Source organism: Solenopsis invicta, chromosome 3 (genome assembly GCF_016802725.1).
Source record: "Solenopsis invicta isolate M01_SB chromosome 3, UNIL_Sinv_3.0, whole genome shotgun sequence".
Lineage (NCBI taxonomy): Eukaryota > Metazoa > Arthropoda > Insecta > Hymenoptera > Formicidae > Solenopsis > Solenopsis invicta.
The window spans coordinates 32,842,014-32,863,292 of record NC_052666.1 but is presented as its reverse complement, the minus strand read 5'-3'; the positions used below and the strand labels follow the sequence as shown (position 1 = coordinate 32,863,292).

At 39.2% G+C, this 21,279-nt stretch overlaps 4 protein-coding genes across 11 annotated transcripts; all 4 read right to left on the bottom strand.

Annotated features, from left to right (window-relative positions):
* Positions 1–63: 63 nt before the first annotated feature.
* LOC105204681 (ataxin-2 homolog) lies at positions 64–7,417 on the bottom strand. 7 transcript variants are annotated; one of them, XM_011173867.3, is made up of 9 exons: positions 7,316–7,417; positions 7,092–7,200; positions 6,655–6,978; positions 6,329–6,565; positions 5,843–6,239; positions 5,144–5,430; positions 4,415–5,056; positions 3,693–3,861; positions 64–3,409 (listed from the first exon to the last, which is right to left on the bottom strand). In XM_011173867.3, the coding sequence occupies exons 1-9, from the start codon at positions 7,351–7,353 to the stop codon at positions 2,877–2,879; spliced, it is 2,736 nt and encodes a 911-aa protein (XP_011172169.2). In that variant the 5' UTR covers positions 7,354–7,417; the 3' UTR covers positions 64–2,876. The 7 variants fall into 7 exon arrangements, with proteins under 7 accessions (XP_011172169.2, XP_011172171.2, XP_011172170.2 ...); XM_011173869.3 differs by having other exon boundaries at positions 4,415–5,044; XM_011173868.3 differs by having other exon boundaries at positions 3,708–3,861; positions 4,415–5,044.
* On the bottom strand, positions 7,353–15,309 carry LOC105204680 (splicing factor 3B subunit 4). 2 transcript variants are annotated; one of them, XM_039447353.1, is made up of 2 exons: positions 14,861–15,225; positions 7,353–7,715 (listed from the first exon to the last, which is right to left on the bottom strand). In XM_039447353.1, the coding sequence occupies exons 1-2, from the start codon at positions 15,131–15,133 to the stop codon at positions 7,446–7,448; spliced, it is 543 nt and encodes a 180-aa protein (XP_039303287.1). In that variant the 5' UTR covers positions 15,134–15,225; the 3' UTR covers positions 7,353–7,445. The 2 variants fall into 2 exon arrangements, with proteins under 2 accessions (XP_039303287.1, XP_011172161.1); XM_011173859.3 differs by lacking the exon at positions 7,353–7,715 and adding an exon at positions 13,142–13,624 and having other exon boundaries at positions 14,861–15,309.
* Positions 10,447–11,863, bottom strand: LOC105204682. The gene is made up of 2 exons (XM_011173870.3): positions 10,974–11,863; positions 10,447–10,837 (listed from the first exon to the last, which is right to left on the bottom strand). The coding sequence occupies exons 1-2, from the start codon at positions 11,040–11,042 to the stop codon at positions 10,547–10,549; spliced, it is 360 nt and encodes a 119-aa protein (XP_011172172.2). The 5' UTR covers positions 11,043–11,863; the 3' UTR covers positions 10,447–10,546.
* A 2,362-nt stretch (positions 15,310–17,671) lies between the features above and the next one.
* On the bottom strand, positions 17,672–20,497 carry LOC105198879 (myosin-2 heavy chain). The gene is made up of 2 exons (XM_011165725.3): positions 20,316–20,497; positions 17,672–19,892 (listed from the first exon to the last, which is right to left on the bottom strand). The coding sequence occupies exons 1-2, from the start codon at positions 20,370–20,372 to the stop codon at positions 18,288–18,290; spliced, it is 1,662 nt and encodes a 553-aa protein (XP_011164027.1). The 5' UTR covers positions 20,373–20,497; the 3' UTR covers positions 17,672–18,287.
* Between the last annotated feature and the right edge of the window lie 782 nt (positions 20,498–21,279).

Genomic DNA, 21,279 nt, shown 5'->3' with positions numbered 1-21,279 from the left:
TTATACGATAGAAAGAAAGAAGAAAAAAAAGAGAATGGAAAGAAAGAGATATGCGTAAGAAAATTGGTTTTTAACGTATTGATTTTATTTTGATGTTTTTCTTCTTTTTAAATCTCTTTAATATAAAATCTGTTTAACGATGCTTCACATTCAACTATCTTTCTCAGGCAAAAGTTGTTTTTGCTTCCTTCCGTTTATATATACACGATTAGGTCTAAGGCCGTAGTTGTTAAACTTTCTTTTCCCAATCGGTATCGAGCGTGGACTAAAAATTCATCTGAACGAAGCCGCCTACAAGAGTAAACTGAAATTAGTGACGACTACGGAAGGAAAAGGGGAATATTTTGCAACTTGGACTCGACTCGACGCAAAGCTCTTAACATCGTCATATTCCGTTGGATCATTTGGCATTATATGTATGTATATATATATATATATATATATATATATATATATGTGTGTGTGTGTGTGTGTCTTTAATTCGAAATATAAATAAACAATTTCCTCATTCTTCCCATTTTTAATCCTATCCTGTCCTTCCCTCCTCCTGTAATTCCGACATGTCGCACACACCCGCAAATGAAAATATCTTTTCATTATATGCGCAATACGCAACGTGTCTTCATTGTATCATTCTACGCGACAAATATAAATTTAATAGTATGCGATATAAATATTCTTTCGAATCCAATCGAACGAATATCCCCTTCCTATTCTGAAATCATCGAGCATCGAGCGAAGAAAAGAGAGAATCTGCTGTTGGAGGGAGAGAGAAAGAGAGGAAAAAAGCGCGCTTGCGACTGTGCACGTTACTCGACTCGGGTCGGGTCGAGGGCAACGATGCCGGCTCTTATGGCTTCTTTTTTTCATCTCTCATCTCTGACCCCTTATCCCAATTGGCAGTATACGCTACGTTCAGACAGATTTCCAAATCCATGGTATCACGAGCATGCTCGTTTTCACTTATACTGGTAAGAGGTACATAATTAACAATTCAATTCGATTCCGGCAAATCGCATCGCTTCACCAACTTTCCGCCAGCCAAGTACTAGTTCGGTACGAGGTTTCTTTTCCCATCGAGATTACACACGTGTATTTCACGATAAGCGTCGCTCGCTCGTAACTCGTATTAAAAGAAATGCTAGATATAAAATATATCTTGTAAATAGTCTTCGTCGCACGTTTTCTTTTCTCTACATCTCGCACAGATGTATGCAGCGGCAATCTTTAGCTTTATCTGAATTTCTATAGAGAGCAACGAAAAAGAAAGCTAACGCAATACCGAATATTTTTTAAACAAACTTTTCAGCCAATATTCGTACAAATATTGACCGTAATAAATTTCAATCGTATCGATTCTCCAACAACATGTCTTTTCCATTATTGCCATTTGCATTTGTTCGCGTAGCAAATGATGACGAAAAGCATAAAAAGGAAAATAAGCAGGTATCGCGAGCCATTGGCGCAAAGTATAGGCATAAACGGTGTCAAAGTGAATTGAAAGTAGTTGGATAGTAAACTCGATTAAAGAAGACGTGCAAATTATGTACCTCCTCTCGAATGCAGCTGTTGTTCGCACCGTTAACGCTAGCACGATTCGTCCGTAAATGTGCAAATGTCGTTTCTCGCATACTCGCGGTGTAATGTGTAATCTTTCTTTCGCGTTCAAAGATCCTGCGCGCTCATTGTATCAACATCGCGTAACAAAACTCATATTATCAACAAATCGCAGAATATCGCATATTTCGCTAGTGTTTTACCCTGCAAGCCCTGCGCATACTCCAGCCCTTGATTAATTATCGCTCGCTTCACACATTCGAATCAAACTCAAAGGAGTCGCGATCGTCTCCGTGTCTTCTTTTCTCCAAATTCTTCCTTACTGAATGGAATAAACACTCAGTCACGGGCAGAAAAATATGCCATGCACCTCCGTACAATTTATTCTCGTGTAATTTCAATAATCATCATCTCGATTAAAAACAATGAGGGGGGGGGGAGAAAAAGAGAGAGAAAAGAAAGACGAATTCGCTCGCGCACATGATTACGTCTTTTTCCGCTGAATCCTCCTGGTTGTTACTCGCGCGATGAGAGTAGTGCAAGTTATGTTTACATGAGAAAATTGAAACTTCTGAATGTAAATTACGCCTATTAAACGAGCGGTATTTTCTCTCTCTCTTTCGCGAGCGCGCGCGCACGTATTCTCCGACATATTGAGCACTACTCGATAAAAATGCACGATCAAAAAAGTCGTTGATCTTTCTCGATCTATCTGATACACATGCTATTCCGATAAAAGTCGTGAGGGACGAGGAGGGAAAGGGAGGGGAGATTGGTGAAACAATTGCGTAATGATTAACTATCATTTTACAATTTTAAAGCTTGATTAAAATAATCAATGAAATTTTTTAAATGAAAGGTAATCGATAATAAAGGCCATAGGTCATTCAGTGATCGACCTACATTCGCGAATAACAGGTTACTTTCAAGATGGTTAACACTCTTCGGTCATAGGTTTACAATCGTTTATAGTACCATTCGGGATCGTCGTGCGTCACGTTGCTTCACGTTGTTTATCGGCTGTGAAAGCATTACTCTTCTCTCTCTCTCTTTGCGCAACAAAATGTATGGGAGATTATTTCAAGCTCGTCAACGACAACGAAGAAAAAAAAAGTTGACGAATGACGCTTAATTTATAACGTCGTTAACGATCAATTGGTTGATTAAATTGCGAGATTGCGAGATTAAATTGAAAGAAGAACGGTTCTCGGAGCGATCGACACGCGTTCCATCGTGAAAGTAACTTAATTTTGAAAAGCTTATCCTACCTTTTCAGAATACTATCGCTCTTCCTTTTCTCTCTTTACTTTATGTCGCGGCTACTGACTGTGCGGTAAAATGACGGGTATAGTCTGCTGCGCTCCCGGAGGCGGCTGTGGTGGCAGGTATTGCATATGTTGCGGTGGAATCGAAGGTATATGAGATGGAATTATAGGGCACATGATCGGATAACTCGGCGCGTGACCCTGCGGCGGAGGTTGCGGATACGTGGGCTGTGGAGTACCGGGTGGATTATAAGCCCCCGGGGTGTGCGGTTGATTTGGATTAGCCGGCGACGGCGTTTGGCTAGGTGGCTGTTGAGCTACGTGAGGATGTGGATGAGCGTGCGGGCCCATATATTGTATACCAGGGGCTTGCGGTCCTTGCGAGTCGTGATGATGATGATACGGAGTGGCCATGTGTGGTGGTGGCGGTGCCTGAACCATTCGTACCATTTGCTGATACGCCGGCTGTCCTGGATAAGGCACCTGGAATGGGTGTATAGCTGGCGCTAGTAACGGTTGCCCCGTTGCCGCGGCTACTTGCATCTGAGACGCTATATCTGGCGCACGATGCTGCACCATTGGCAGTGCTGTGTCACACGAAATCACAATACAATATATTTTATTTATCTTATACATCATATATCTTATACCTAATCGACAGAGAAAAAATAAAAAAAAACTACAATTGATTTTTAAGTAACTTGAAGGAACAAATTTTTTCAAGCTTGAATGTAAGATTCGTATGTAAAAGAATATGGAGAATAAATCGTTCGAAATAGAGTAAGCTTTCTTTAAAAAAAGTTTTTCAAAACAACATTATGAACGCACGAAACGAGAAAAATGTACGACAAATATAACAAGTGAGAATACCTAAGGAATACTGACCCTTCCGGAACCTTGCCACTTGTTGAGCGGGTGGTTGACTAAATGTTGGCGTTACGTATGCCGGCATAACAACGGTCGCGGGCATAGTCGCACCTGTATACTGAGGAGTTTGTGGCGTATGCGGTCGACTAGGCGTCGGTGTGCTAGGTGAACGCTACACATTATGAAAATATAAAATCTTATAATTTCTATTCTAGTGAACTTTTCCAATAGGCCAGGGGGATGCCCAACCAGTCGATCGCGATCTACCGGTCGATCGCAACGTTTTTTTGGTACATCTTTCTTTTTTCTTCAATTACGCCTATTTAAAATCATTATTTTAGTTAATCGCAATCAAATTTCAAAAAATTGCCAAGTCTCAGCGCAATGTCAAAGATCTCATTAATATTTGCATTATTTTTTACCTTTTTTAAATTTTATTACATGTTCATATTTTAATTTTGATTTTATTTGAATTCTATTATAAAATTTATAATTTTTATATTAATCTTTTTCTTATTAATTTGTTCATAGTTTTAACATCTATCCCTATTAATATGTTTAATAAACGGATAAATCATATTTTATAATTTTGTATTTTTTCTCTTACGCCTTACATATATATAGGTAGATTGCGAAGTTGCTCTACTAAAAAAAGTAGCTCACAGATGTAAAAAAGTTGGGCATCCCTGCAATAGGCTAATGATATCTATATATATATTACTTACCGGCGTAAATGGTTTGGCATTTGGATTAAATTCTTTAGCGTTGGGATTTAAAGTAGATTTTTTAAAAGCAGTAGTTATCTTATCGACCGCAGGTTCCGGTGGAGATTGTTGCACTGTCGGAGTATTAGTTTGAGCTGGTTGTGACGGCGGTGGTTGCTGCTGCTGCTGTTGTTGTTGTTGTTGTGATGGTAGTGGTGGCTGTTGTTGTTGTTGTTGTTGCGCTTGCGATTGCTGCTGTTGCGACAGCGGCTGCTGTTGTTGTTGTTGTTGTGGCGGTGGCTGTTGTTGTTGCTGTGGCGGACTTGTAGATCTTACTGGTGGACCAGGCGGTGGCTTATTAATAACTGGTTCCTCTTGTACAGTTTGATGTTGCTGATGAGGACTGGTATGTTGCTGTGTAGACGGTTGTTGCTGCGATTGCTGTTGTGGACTCGTATGTTGATGAGGACCTTGATGATGCGGCTGATTCATCGGAGTAGCGGAATGTATGTCTTGTTGATGTTGATGCTGCTGTTTTCTAGATATTTGAGGAGTATCTGGCGGCAGTCCCTGCGATTCCGCCAATTTAAATTCCGTAGCGAATTGTCTCAGTTCCGAATGCTGTTCTTCTCTTCCACGTGGTGTCGGAACCTTAAAGTAAAACTTACAAGCATACATAAGTTGTCTCTCAATTGAAAAAAAAAAGAAAAAATAAAGATAAAACGATTTAAATAAGAGTATGTACCGTACCTTTCTGTGGTCCGATTTATGTATGACTATTTGTCCTTCTACAGAATTCTGTTGTGTCAATGATGTATGTTGCTGGTGCGAAGATTGTTGCTGTTGATGAGAGGACGCAACGTTTGATTGCGAAAATGGTGCTGGTGGCGCTTTGTCAGCTTGATAAACTTGTTGTCTGCCAGGTCGCTCACGTTTTTCTGCATTTATTTTATTCGGAGGTGTCTGTTGTGACGAAGGGAAGCTTATTTGCGATATCGAAGGATTAACTTGAGATTGCGATTGATTCTGCTGTATTACTGTATGAAGAAAACATAAAATTATTATGCAATCACCTTTCGTAAAAAGCTACTATAGTGACCTCAAGTATACGTTCGTTATGCGGAAAGAGCCGTTTTTCGTTCCCCAAAAATATTCAGTCAAAAATACATTTCACGTATATTCAATATATGTAAAAATTACTACTATACTACGATTAATTGGAATTAATGCATATACGATATATCGCAGCATCAAACTCGTATAGAGACACGGTGAACGAATATCGACAGTTTTGCAAAGTCGATTTATGAAATGATAATCTTAACGTAGAGCGAAACAAAAGTATGTCGAATAACACAATATGTATAGCAGTGCTTTCCATTCAATTCTCACGTTTGGCGAGCGTGAGCTTGACGAGTGTGAGAGTGCAAAGTGCGAGTAACAGCGTACCTTGCTGCGACTGCGTCGTCGGTGGAGGCACGAATGGCGGTGGTGGATTATTATACGTGACAACCACTCCATTGGGCGGTATATTCATATTTAAAGATACCGGATGCTGCACCGAGGGAGTATGAGCGGGCTGTACTCCAACCGGCATGCTTGGCTGTGGGACATTGACCGTGACCGTGGACGGAGGGGGTTGACTGTAGACATTCTTATTGTTCGTGGTTCCTGGCGAAGACGGAGGCTCCCCGCCGCCGCCAACGCCGCCACCGCCACCGCCCCCGCCACCACCGCTGCCGCCGCCGCCGCCACCACCACCGCCGCTGGTTCTCATTAGTTTGCCAGTGTTGCCATTTTTCTTTTTTAACGGTGGTGGAATATACTTTCCTTCGGTGGGTCTAGTCTAAAATCGATCGAACAGTGACCAATAAGACAAATCTAACGCGGACAAGATTTTTGAAATAAATTGTGAAATGAGGAGCCACGGCTTACCACAGCTGCGAATCGTTCCTCCTCGTCGCCGTTTTCTAGTTCTAATCTAGCTTTGTGATTCGGTTGAGATTCGATCTCATTTGCTATTTCAGCAGCCTTTTGCTCTTGTTCCTTGTAATCCTTCGTGTCCTTACGTTGCAGTTGTAGAGTGTAACCGACCAAGGAAGGTTCGAACGTTGTTTGAACTCCATAATCTTGTTCATTTTTGCGAAACATTTCGTGCACGTCCCAACCGTTCTGAAAATGAAAATGACAATTTGATAAAGAACTCGTCCAAGAGATCCTGGGTACAATCCTCTTTCACGAGAATAAATAAATGCGCTTACGGCAGCACCATCCAATTCTAAATCAGCCCCGTTCATAGTGGTCGGCGGATCCCAGGGCTCGAGTTCCTTCTCGCCGATTATACCATTAAACTTACTAATGGCTGTATCAGTTTGGAAAGTGTCTCTTATAGCATAATCTAAATCAACATCCTTGGCAGATATAGTGACAACGTCAGTTGGTTTAAAAATTAATTTCTCTACTACGCTATCTACGCTAATCTGTCCCGAACTCTCCACACGATGAGCCATTTCCAACACTACGTCGAATTGACTCGAAAATGTTCTAAATACACCCTCGAATACCGAACCACTTTTAGTTTGAATCTGCGACAATAAAAAAGAAAGAAAAAAATAAAGAATGTAATAGTATCGACTCAGCATGAAAAGACTGTACAAATTATAAATTAGGTATAGGAAGAAATATGCGTATCCAGTACCTGTACCGTGTTGCCAACGTGGCTAGTGACTGCATGCATAAAATGAGCATTGTTATAAACCCCCTCGGCTGCGACGCATCTCTCTTGTGGCCCACGTGCTCGCGGGGATCTGAAAGAACGCACGGATCAAAGAAAACGTTATTTTTAATCGTCGCGACGTCGCTATGTTATGGATATTATACCTGCTATTATGATCTTGACGAGGAAAGCCAAGTGATTGGTACCTGTTATTGTTCGTACGATTCTTCCTCTTGCTGTTCATTTTGTTCGACGGTTCTTCGCCTATCGATGATGAATTTTTGCCGCCGGTTTGTTGGAGGCCCTCTCGTTTCCTAGTAGGGACCGGAATTTTGACTACTTGACTGATGACCGCTTGACGTCGAAAAGATCCGTTTTCCCGTCCGTGGATAGGGACGAGGACGGGGGACAGGGATAAAGCTGAAGATGTGGAAGAAGACAAGGGTGCGGATAGACAGAGGTAAGAGAGTCAGGGTAAGGATGAGAGTGAGAGTGAGAGTGAGAGTGAGGGTGAGGGTAAAGATAAGGGTAAAGGTGAGGGTGAGGGTGAGGGTGAGGATGAGGGTGGGGATGGGGGCGGTGCGTCACCAGAGAGACGCTCTTACGCTTTGTCGGCGACACGTGATTTCTCGCGAATTCGCAAAGACAACTGACACAACGAGATGGAGAAAGATAGGGGTGCGGCGGAGAAGGAAAATGAAGCTAAAGATAAAAATGAAAATGAAGATGAAGGCAAGGATGAGAACAACAAGGGAGATAATGAAGGTGAGGGGGAGGAGAAGGAGGAGGAGAAAGAGGAGGAGGCCGCGAGAGCTGCGAAAACTATCAACATTCACGAAGACTTTTAGGTTATATCGAACCAAGCCCGAATGCAAGGTGGCTCACACTGAGAAAATGCACGACGCGCGAGACGACAAACGCAAACTGCTTTTACCTGTGGCTCGAATTGAGCCGAGATACCGTCGCGTCCGCAAAAATCAGCTACAGCTCTCTCAGGCTGGATGAGACGAGAAGGAGGCTCTCGGAGGACGCGCGATACGCACTGCGTGATGGGGGTGGATGCTGGACTCGAATCGTGTCTCTCGACGATGGACAACGACCGCGTGACGTAACGCACTAAGCGACGGAACCTTCCTCCGTCTTCCTCGACAGAGTGCAGTGTAGAAAGTTGCGCGCTATGGCTCGACGATTCGCAACTTTGCCCGTGTACGTACGTATACGTACAACTCTCTGCTCGGCTTGCCAACGAGGCTTACGTCTAGCTAGCAAGTTAGGGATGGAAGAAAGGAAGGGAGGGGGAAGAGAGAGAGAGAGAGAGAGAGAGAAAGCAAAAAGGAAGGAGAGAGAGAGAGAGAGAGAGAAAGAGGACGTAAGACGACTGACGGTCCGCGAACCACCACGAACCACCGCGACGAACCACCACCGCGCGAACGATGCGTGCCAAGTGGCGGCGAGGAGGTCCGCGAAAATGCGCGTTTTCAATCTCTCTTTATTTTCAACTAATCAACATGTGGCGAAACGATACACGATAAACTAGCAACCTCTCAACGTACCTACAAGTCGCCTGATCAACCTGATCACGGACTCTTGGACACAGTCGCCACCTGGTGAACGCAATAAACGTCCGTCTGGCCGTAGCTCCAAATATCTCTCTTTCTCTCTCTCTCTCTCTCGACGCTATCGACGCTATATCGACGCTATGCGCGCGCGACCGCGCTCGTCACAGTGTTTCTCTTTTGGACACACACTGGCTCAACTGCTGCACTGGATTGCACTATGGGCGCTGCACTGGCACACTGCACAGTGCACTAGTGCAGCTGTATGTAACAATAAACCACTATCAGCACTGGCAGCACTGGCAGCACTGGCAGCACTGGCAGCACTGTGTCTCTGGTGGTCTCTTTGGTATCTTTGGTATCTGCCAGGGTGACTGCCGGTGACTGCCGCCAGCCTGCCGCCTCTCTTGGCCTCTCTTCTCCTATCACGAGTCCCATGCAGTTTCATGATAACGAAAACGTAGTACTGTGGCTCGACCAATCGACCATCGACCATCGACGTAAAGAGCCAGAAATCCATACAGGTTCACTTAAAATAAAAGAAGAGTCTCATAACGGGCGCCAACCATCACAACGTAGCATGAACGTTAACGAACGAGGCAGCTCATCGACCAATCGATATTCGAGTTTTACACGCGCGATTAAAAACGTATGTACAATTATTACAGAGATCCTCGAGTTTAATTCCCATTTGTCGATATCCCAGCAAAAGTATCTACTGATCATGGAATTAAAGGTAACATGATTAACCATTTTACTTTTAAGAAGAATATTCGAGTTTTGATTAGTGTCAATTAAAGCTCCTGCAAATTATTTTACTATCGCGATATAACTAGATCTCAATTCTCTTCCAACTATATAATATTAGTTTTTTTCATTCTCCTCGGAAATGCATTCTATCGCAATTGCAGTTTCTATAGAGGCTAACGCATTAAATAAATTGAAACAGCTACAGCTATTTCTATACATATATGTATATGTAGAAATCAATTAAAAAACGATTATTTCGGAGAAAGAGTAATTCTGAAAAGTATTTCTGAAATTTTCCAAAGAATAATATTTATCAGATAATATTTATCAGATTTAAAGTCTATACGAGTGTCATTGAAATAAACACTCTAATTTTTAAAGCGCACGAAATAAAAGCATATAACATATAATGTATAAACGTTTGGTAACACGCAACATTGTACGACGTGTCATCGCTAGATGGCGATGTATGTATGTAATTCTATGCTTGGTATGAATGGTATGAATTTACTTACATAACGCTCTTACGTATTACTATTATACATTTATACTTGCCACATACTTATCTCATGTGTGGAAACAAATAGCATATATAATTGTATATGAACCGATCGAATAAACTTAATTACTCTTACTGGCAGTACTTGATATTTTTTTTAAATAAGAGAATTAGAGAGAGAGAGAGAGAGAGAGAGAGAATTACTTGCTCCACTTTCTTTCACATGATTTCTTATAAATTATTATAATTTGAGAATTTCTTTAAATTAAATTCTTATTAAATATATATTTCTAAAGGATTTATAAATGCAAACGAATTTGGGATCAGGTGACACTTTACCAATAGTTGGTTTTAAGTACGTAAAATATTGAATAATATATTTATTTATCTTAAATACAATACAATAACAATATTACATATATTTATATTAACAAGAAAACGCACATTCCATTTTTAGAAACTGAAAAACTAAAAATTAAAAAAGGAGGAGAGAGAGAGAGAGAGAGAGAGAGAGAAATGAGGAGCGTACGAATTATACGTAAATGTTTTATTGTCAATATTAGTATACATATAAAAATTGATACAATTGATCAAAATGTAGTTAATATTTTCATTTTAATTGTGTATAAAAATTATGAATGAAATCCGCGATATCTTTCATTTTCATCCATATCGTAAATCGCATTGAGTTTGCGAATAAAGTTCCTTGTCCTGTCGTAAACGAAATTGTCCATTTGTCCCAAAACATTGACGAATTCGATTACTCTTTCAAATCCACGATTTATCCTTTTGGATCTCTCAATATCGGATGTGGTTTTTTCCGTTTGGAATTGCGCTTCATTCTTCAGTAAACTCGTGGACGTGAAGGTGGATTTTTCCAATTTCGGCTCGGTCGAAATTTCGACAGCGTTTGCAAGTGATATCTATTTGACAAGATTTTTATTATAGATTATATTATCTTTTCGATTAAATGAAATTAAAACAATTGCACTTGCGCGGCGCACTCGCGCTGAAATGCAATTTATTATTTGTTGCTTTATCGTTCGTTTGATATCTTACCATACACATAACAACTGACACTGACAATGAAAGAAGAAATATCTCCATTTTGACGAAACGCGCACTCATCTCTCTCACTCTCTCTCTCTCTCTCTCTCTCTCTCTCTCTCTCTGTCTGACTTTTTCAATATTATCCCAAGAGATATTATCCCAAAATTCTTTCAATGTTCTACAAAGATATCTTAATTGAGATAACAAGAATAACGAACAATCAATAAGCACTTTCTCGCGTCTTTGTATCGTTAGTATCGAATTCTTAACTAACAATGAGACAATTCGACGACTCCCAGCATTCTTTTATAAGAATCGCATATGCATGCGTGTTCGACAATATTGCACGTAAACTGTAGACGGACGGAATAATTTTTTACATTCATTAATATTTTTTGACGTTAAAATTATATTATTTCATTAGGTATGTAGAAGAGCTTAAAAAATAATAAATTCTCTGAATGGCGCGCGAGTCTATTTGATAAAAATTTGATATATCGATTAAAATTGATACATTTATAATTTATAGGTCACATTGGCGAATTCTTCTTGTAATAAGTGGGTTTGACTGACGCATGACTAATGACGTTTGCAATGCGAAACGAAACCAAAGCGGAATCCGCTGATTAGGTATAATAATTGCACTTGTCTCGTCATTACCAATTACTAAATTCAGACCAGTACAATTAAGCGAAGGAAAAAGAAATTAATTTTGAGATGACTGATCGTGAGTCGATTGATCAAGTAAATGTAAAACTTGTTATTTTTATTTTCGATATAATTTTCCTTTATTTCTCTCTCTTTACTTGTAACTCACTAAAATACCCACAATTATACGTAACGCGAAAAGTTTTATTGGAAATAAAAATTAAGCTTTACGCTCTAAGTTTTTTTATTATTTTCTCTTGAATCAATATCAAAATTGTTATAAATTGAAAGCCAAGTTGAAATATATTTAAAAGTTAGAGAAGAAAAATCTTTTATTATAATAAAAGCAGCGACATCTAATAATTATCTAAACATTATTAGCAATGTTATTAAAAAGGACAATGTTATTTAAAAATTTAATAAAACAGTGATGATTAATTAAAAATGCTATAAAACAGCATTTTGTGTGTGTGTGTGTGTGTGTGTGTGTTATTTGAAATATACGTGTAAACATAAAAAATGAAAGATAGCTTCAATCGAGATAGCTTCAATTTATTGTTTCAATCATTTGAGTATGATCAATCCAGTCATTAATTTCAAATTAGATGTATGAAATAACGCGACGTGACATTGACGCGCGGTATACTTTCAACTCGTCGATAGGATGCGGAAATTCTGCTTCTCGATATCGTAACGGTAACAAGATCGTATATCGTGTCGATTGCCAGGCGTTTGCAAATATTTATCTGTTTATGAAAAATATGATCAACGTCACGTTGTAGAACGGCGATTATTCGAAAAATCATTTTTTTTAATTTCAATTTCGATGTGATCGATTCTCAACGTTCAATTTCTATTTTGCACTGGTACTGCGACATTGCTACTAGTATTATATCGGATAAGTATAAAATTTTTCGGCACGCAGTATAATATTATATACATATAAAATTGAGTCAAAGTAAAAACTTTTTTTTTCTCAGGCGGTATATTATTTTCCAATATATAAGTTCTTTCTCTTTGTTACAGCGATAATGTTAGTGCGATACTTTTAATTACCGAGTACTTCTCTGAAGAATATGATTGTTAGTTGATGTCTTTTTGTCAAACTGGACTTACAGTAAGATATAAAATTTAAAACGAGATTAAATTTAATTTAGCGTTACACGCTGCACCCTTAATCAGCTATTAACCAGCCAACTTTTGTAACGTGCTGAAACGTTCGCTTTTAATTAATTTTTGATTGATTGGCATCCAGCATCCGTTTCCAATGTTATACACTAGTACATGTATGTATAATACGTACGTTACGTACACATACACCTACGTCTGCGACTCTGTGACGCGACACGCGACTCATTGAGTAAAAAGAGAGCATCTAATTATTGTAAAACAGGTTTTACACACGAGATAATTTAATTAATGGTCGGTCGGAAGTACGTAAAAGCATTACAGAGAATAAAATCTTATCCGTATAAGTATTACCGTAGTAAGATAGGGAGTAGATAGATGTAGAAGAACAAGAAGCAAAGAACATAAAGAATCGAGTACTTTTATTCAAGTATGTTTACGACATGGTGTAAAATTACATAGATTGACTTGGTGAATGTGGAGAAAAATCCTCCTCCTCTTGCGGACGAAAATTTCAATCGTCCAAGACAATCGTTCGCGGTATACTAATTTACACGAGAATAATTTGTCAATCGTTATGGTTGCGGCGTCGTAGCCTGCTGCAACTGTTGGTTCAAGTTTTGCGAAGCTTTCACAGCGATGTCGATCGCCTGCTTGGTAATCTTGGCGATACTCTCTTGAACCTTGCCGGAATTCTCACTGATGGTCTTGGCGGCGTTCTCCGATTCCGTTACGAGAGTCTGTACGCCCTCTTGAAACTTGGCGCGCAGCTGATTCACTTGCTCCGTCGTTTCGGGATTGATATGTAAATTGTCGACAGCTTCGGACAGTTTGGTCTTCATATTTGTCCAGAAATCTTCCAATTCAGGACTCTTGGCCTTGACCTGTAAACGATCCATCATGCGAGCGTAGAGTCAGAGTACGAGAGAGAGAGAAGGGGGGGGGGGGTGAATTTAACTATAAATGCAGTACACACGCGGATAGACGGACGGATGGATATAAGATGGAGCAACAAAATTTATTTAGGCACGTTGGCAATAATTTCATGTATAATGACTCATACGGTACGATATATACATACGGGTACATATACCAGAGATTAAAGGGGCAAAGAAATAAGAATATTTTTGTTCTTACAATAATATTTAATTAAGAAGAAAATGAGAATATTAAACCTAACCAAACGGATCAAACGGACCGAACGGATCGAACGATCGAACAATGAACAATTTCAAGTGCACGCAATTGACTTATAAAATTCAAGCTATAGGTATTGGGTGTAGACTTTTTATCAATGATTTTTTATTTATAATATTTTCGTCGAGAAAAAAAAAAAAATATATATATATATATACATGTGTATACTACTATGGCGTTATACATTTTTAGAGGATCAATGTAAGCAAGCTTTTCCATTTCCAAAATAGAAAAATAATGTCGGTCTTGAAAAGTAATCGTTATCGTTTACTTGCAATTTTATTTTTATTTTTGTACACGTAGACATATTATATAATAATGTTAGGATTTCTTACTATATTGTTGTATATCGATATGATATTTGATACTCGAATCACTCGAATCACTGTACGTAGTGTGTATAATACATACTACATAAATTACATGGTAAATTTTTCGATATCGATCAATCTCTTTTGACTAAACGTTGATCGTTCTTGTTGATTCGCGCGTCGATCGGATCGTTGCGTCTTGGCGGATCGATTTAGAAGAATAGGGGTCGGTAAGCTCGGCTTTTCTCTCGTCGGAATTTACTCGGAAAGCGAATAATCCTCTATCTCTACGTGGAGAATTGGATTGGTCGCTGCGACGCAACGTTCTTTTATTAAAGAACGTCTCTAATTTCAAAAATGCGTCTTTCTCTAGGTACGAGATTGAGTAGCGCGTTGATACTGCAAACAAATAAGTCAACCTTTAATCTACTAATTGTATTGTAATGCGCGCAAGTGCAATGAGCGACGAATCGTTTGGCACGTGTCGTTTCGACATTCACTCTTGGCTGCGAGATACGCAATAATGTGTAGTTGCGATGAAACATATTTTAACTTGGCAAGCGTAAATGAAATGTGTGTGTGTGTGTGTGTGTGTGTGCGTTAAATGCTTACCTCGTCGGTTATGTTTTGCAGGTACGCCTGAACATTGTTGGCGAAATTGGTGCTCTGCTCCTTGAAGGTATTGGCAAGTTCCTCTTGGTTAGGCAAGTTGAGATGCTCCTGAATCTGAGTGCCCAAGCTGCTGATGGCAGTTTGGGCGTCCCGGATGTAATCCGACAATTGGGGTTGCGTGCCTGACTGCTCGCCCTCGGTTGGAACAGCCTTGCCCTCTGCCGCGACCAAAAGGATAGTCGCGGCTAGAATAATCGCGAATAAGCACCTCATCTCGCACGCGCAGCTGTTTTCTCCTTGGTCGATTAGGAAACGACTGATGCGTAGGATGCAGGCTCGCACTCCCTTTTATAGGCGTTTCTTATCGAAGAGGGCAAAGTGCTTATTATCTCATTTCGACGACAACGACCTACGTTTCCCTCGCTAGCTGCATAGAAGGCCGCAGCACTCTGTGTATTTGAATACGCCTCTCGCCTCTCGCCTCTCGCCTCTCGCCTCTCGCCTCTCGCCTCTCGCCTCTCGCCTCTCGCCTCTCGCCTCTCGCCTCTCGCCTCTCGCCTCTCGCCTCTCGCCTCTCGCCTCTCGCCTCTCGCCTTTCACCTCTCGCGTCTCGCATCTCGTGTCTGTAGCTCCAGCGAGTTGATTCCCGATTCCCGGCACAGCGATACCAGAATTACGATCGTTACGAATATTTCGATAGGTAGTCAAAGCTCATTTATAATTTTTTTTTAAATGTTGCACGAATAATAATACGAATAACAATAAATGAATAAAAGAGTTAGGAGCTTGTTATATCGTAAAAAAATAAAAAACGTTGAATGTATGAATTTCTCTCACATCAAAATCTCTATCGAAGCTCAAAATGATTAACAAACATGTCTAACTTGGCTTAAAAGAGTTGTTATTTTACTCTCGTAATAATGTTAAATGTATTTATTTATTGAAAATTGCATCAGATGTGTTTTATTTAGTTGGATAAACACAAATTATTATTGTACATTCAGTGAGAGTGAAATATCGATTAAAAGAATTTTTTTTTTTTTTAATAATCTGTAATAATTAACGTTTCATCTATAATCGTTACTGTAAAATATGTATATTATCAATATTTGGTGTGTGTGTGTGTGTGTGTGTGTGTGTGTGTGTGTGTGTGTGTGCGCGCGCGCGTGCGTGTGCGCACGTGTGCGCGCTAAAAGTTTCTACAAATATAATACATAAAATCGAATAATACATGAAATATTTTTCAATTGTTAATAAATTAGCTTCCAATTGAGTTAGAATAGTTTCACGGCATCTCCGATTATATATATTACCAAATCGATTCTTAATTCTTGATAAACTAATAAAAACTAATCAATCGAGTAAATACAATAATTAATAGCGTAGCGACTAAACGCTAAACGGGATCAAAGTTACTGACTTGTCAGTGCAGTAATTTGACGATTCGATTGTCGATAATTGTACACAAAAAAAACAGCAAATGTAAAAAAGTTTTAGCTCAAAGATCAACCTATAAGCGTAACGTTATTGTTAATTATTCTTCTAGAGACACTGGACTCTTTCCTACAGATTTGCGCAACAAGGGGCATCTTATCTCGGTGGAATAATTTCTATAGTTTCTGTGTACATATAATTTACGAACAGAGGAAATTCCTCGATGAGGAGGAAATTCCTCGATGAGGAGGAAATTTCTCATTTCTGATGAATTTAACGTTTAACTTTGAATCGATACATCTTTGAGAAAATTTACAAGTTTGCTTCTAAAAGCTAAAAACTATACTCCGATGTGTATATATGTATACTCTTGACTCGATTGTAGCAAGTAATTTTGTAAAATATATTATTTATAAATATATATATAGTTTATAGTGCGCGAGTTTTACAATGCGATTTGAAACGAATCGACGATTTCGGATTCGGAAGAGGTCAAAGTTCAAGGCGAGATTACGATTATCAATTTTAACCGCCGTCTATTCCTCCCTCCGCAGAAACGTTACATCAGCCGGATAAAGATATATTCTGGATGAACGTATTGGGTGTACGTACGTATGTATATGTGCATACACCCAAATTGCTTACGTCCGGTTCACACTTTTTAAAAGCGCAGGGCAAAGATTATAGACTTTTTCAAACGCTGTTTATTCCATATTTCTCGTATATAGTTATAAATTGTGACGTCAAGTTCAATTGACGAATACCTCTTGTTTGTCGTAAACATTTATTCTTCTTGGAAATAAATTAATTTATTAAAAAAAGAATTGACTCTAATGAAAATTTAAATAACTAAAGGATAATAATCAAGGATTGATTTAATTTAATATAAATTTTCTTTCATTTTCTTCTATAAAAATTTCAGCTCTCAGGTTAAGATTTAAAAATATGGAGGAAATGATATTTGAAGGAATATATAGAGGAAATGAAAATTCTACACACATGAGAAAATTTGTTTTCTATATAATATACGCGGCCGCGGCGTAAGTATTATAATATATGAAAATAATGCAATGCGATGTTTTAGTGGCACGGTGCGGCGCGGGCGAGTTGCGGCGAGTTGCGAGTTGTTTATTCGAGTTGTTTCAATCTAGCGACTATCGTTGATTACTAATAGCCTTGACCTAATTGACATAACTTTTATTTGTGAAAGCTTTCTTCCTGCCTTCTTCCCTTACGAATGCGAAATATGCGAATGTTCGATAACGACAAACGATTTGTGAATCAATTAAAAATTGTGTGTGTGTGTCAATTGCTAATAGTATAAAAAACGACAAAACGAGTACGAGTCGAATGAAATAATTTTATTATACATACATGTATATACAACAATGACATATTATTTTATTAAAATTTTTACAATGCACACGCATTAGCTCATAGTGCATAGTGCATAGTGCATAGTGCATAATTCAATTTTGTTAAAATGTTAAAGCGTACATGTTTTTTTATATTTTTTTTTCCATAAATTTCAACACAATTGTGATTCGAGAAAGAGAGAGATAATGTTAATTAAAATGAAGCCCGACCCATAGAAGAAATTTAAATGACAGATTTTGAGCTTCTCGAGCGTTATTTCCTGGACATAAAATACAAAGAAACGATTGAAGACAAGTTACGACACTAAAGTTTCTAGCGTCTGCCAAACACATAAATTTTGAATATAACCAAAGTATAATATAACGCTTGTTCCCTCTCCCTCTCAATCTCGCTCGTCATTTTCGCATCGTCCGTTCACGTCGTTCTACTACAGTCTACTTTTTCCTCTCTGCTCTCGCGGCTGATTTGAGGAGGATGGGTTCTAATGCCTGTAGCGGGATTCTGTAACATCTTAGCGACAATTCGGTATCGTTAAAGAGTCGTTGCGCAGATATTATACATGGTAGAAAAGTGCTGCGCAACGATACGTAACGATATCCCTAGCTGTCGTTAAGAGTTACAACAGAATACGGCCCCTGGGTTCTAATGCATGTGTGACGCCCCTCAATGCGTCGTTGACAATTTCAAGTACCGAGCCCACTGCTCCCCTTACGCCAGTCCTTAATCCAAAAGCTGTCGTCTCCGAAAGGGAAGACTCTTTAGCGTTCTTGAGATCGTCTTTAATCTTTTTAAGCGAGTCCTTCATGTTCTCTTTTTCTCTCTTTACTTCCTCCTTCACCTTTTCGTTCGCCTTATCCAATTCCTTCTTTATCTTATCGATGTCATCCGTCAGTTGCTTCCGAAGGTCTCCCATCTGTTTTTGAAATTCTTCCAATTTCTCTTTCAACTTGCCCATCGTTTCGCTCATCTTTCTCTTCATTTCCTCCATACTACCGTTCACGTTCTTCTGCAATTCTTTCTTCATGTTCTCCATCTCTTCGGCAAGTTTGCTCAGGTTGTTTTTCACTTCATTCGACATCTGCCGCGCTTTCTCTTTCACTTGGTCGACCACTTGATCCATTTTCTTGCTGATATCTTCTATCGTGTCTTGGAATTTCTTTTTCAATTCGGCGCCTTCATCCTTTATATCATTCTTTATTTCCTCTAGATATTCTTTGATCTCCTTCTGCATTTTTGCAGCCTTTTCCTTCAACGCATCTTTCAATTTCTTAACGTCGTTCTCCATCTTCTTGGCAGACTTTTCCATCTTGTTTTTTAATTGTTTCAGCTGCTCCTCTACCTTGCCCAACTCCTCCCTTACCGCTTGAACAAACTGTTCCACGGTGTCGCCTACGATCTCCTTCAGTTGATCCAACCGTTTCTTCAACTCGCCGACTTGATTCTTTACGGTATCGGCAAAATTTTTCATTTGTTTCTTCAATTTCTCCTGTAATTTGCCAAAACCTTCCTTCGCCTTCTCAACGATGCTCTCGACATTGCCGGTTACACTCTTCCACACTTTGTCAAATCCTTCCGTTATCTTTTTTATTCTCTCTTCCAGCTTATCTTTCACTTTGAGTCTTTCTTTCAGATCACTCATTTCTTTTTCCAGCTTGCTTTTCAAATTGTCGCCAAGTTTTTGAGTTTCTTCCGTAAAATCTTTCACCTTTTTTCCAATGGCATCCGCATCCTCCCGCAATTTCTTTTGGATATTATCCGAAATGCCTCTGCCTTTGTCCACCATGTCTCCAATCTTTCCATGAGTTCCATCGCCGCCATTCGACCGCCACTTCTCCAACATCTCCTTTAGCTTTTCCTTGATTTCATCGAGCGTAGGAAACTTCTTGGCGAACTCCTTAAGCTTCTCAATAATATTCTTCATCTTCTCTTGGAATTTTTTCTCAATTTCTCGTTGCTTTGCCTCGAGTTTCTCCATAAAGTCCTCGTCGGTTAATTTTTTCTCTTGTAACGATTTCTCGGCGTTCCCTTTAACTTGAATGAACGTGCTCTCGGCAATTTCTTTCTCCTCGTAAAGCTGTTTTTGCCATTTTTCTATTTCATCTGTCAATTTCTCCTTGAAACGCTCAAATTGCTCTTTCAGTTCGTCGATGATGTGTTTAGGCAATTCAGACAGTTCAGCTTGCGTACTTTCCTGCACATCTTCCGTCGGCACCGGGATGGCCTAAAAGCGAGCGCGATTGATAAAAACGACATGTTTCGTTATACAAATGTTACGTGATGTCGTCACAGATTTATGTTGAAAAAAAAATAGAAAAAATAGAGAAAGTTGCGTCATTCGAGACAGAACTGACAACTTCCGTCTTGCATTGTGTATTAGAAAAAGTGAAAAATATTACTTGTAGAGTCTGTTAATTGTAGAATTCAAAATTTGCAGACAATTTGCAGATAATTATATTTATTAGATTTAATTTGAATCTGAACAAACGTTTACAACTCTCTTTGCAATTTGACACGTCAAGATCGATGCTTCGCTAGGCATCGTGGCAGCTAGGCCGTTTAATCGTTAACAATTTAACGATTGTTCGTTTCTCTATATACTGTAGAGACAGTTTTTTGCATTTATACAAATAAAAAAACAACTTACCTGGCTTGTGTAACACAAAGCCGCGAGCACGGTCAGTAGGAGAGCAAGGCGCGCCATCGCGAAACAATTTTGAAGCTTTGCTTGCGAAGAAAAGCGAGACGACGAGAGAGCGGTCTTCAAAGAGAAACGTCCAATTGTGTGATGTACGCAATGACAACCATTTTCGAAACGAATTCACGCTTATATATTTGCCGAAATTTCTTTGCCTCTCGTACCTTTATCGTTGTATCGGCGTACCGACGACGCATTATTTATCATAGAACACCTGCGCTAACTCGATTGAATAGCCCTAGTCAATATCTTGCCCTTACCCCTGCCCCGGATCGCAATGTTGCAATTACACATACATGTATGATAAATTGAAACGGTTTTAATTATCGACGACATTCAACGAAATCATACATCAGACATTTCAGGCAGCTTGCGTTGTAACGCCCGACAATATATCTTTCTTTGCACAAAGAATCATATGACAAATTGATTTTCGGATCGAGTCACCAATCGCGACAATCCACAGCACACTTGAGTGAGTACACTTCGCATCAATAATTTACCCCAATTTTTCTCCTGGTTTAATTAATGACGGAAATTTATATTGAACTGCTGTAATCTTATTCGCGGCGCGATATCTTTATAATATTTCTGTGCTTAAAAATAATATACATCGTAAATTCATTATGTCAGTTGTTACTTGTTACGTCCGCGTCGTCTTTACATTAAATATTCTATATGCATCTCTTTGACATGCACAACACTTGTAATATAATATCTACGCAATAAATTTTTCATGCGCGTTTATAAAAAAAAATCATTTCGATTAACTTTTCACATGGACTGCTAAATCTTAGGCTTCCTAGATAAACTTTTCCTCTCCTCCCTCCTCCCTCCCCCCTCTCTCCCCCTTGACCGATTGTTTTTCTCATTTTCGAGTCGGCTCTAAAGTTTAGCTCTGATCGTATAAAAG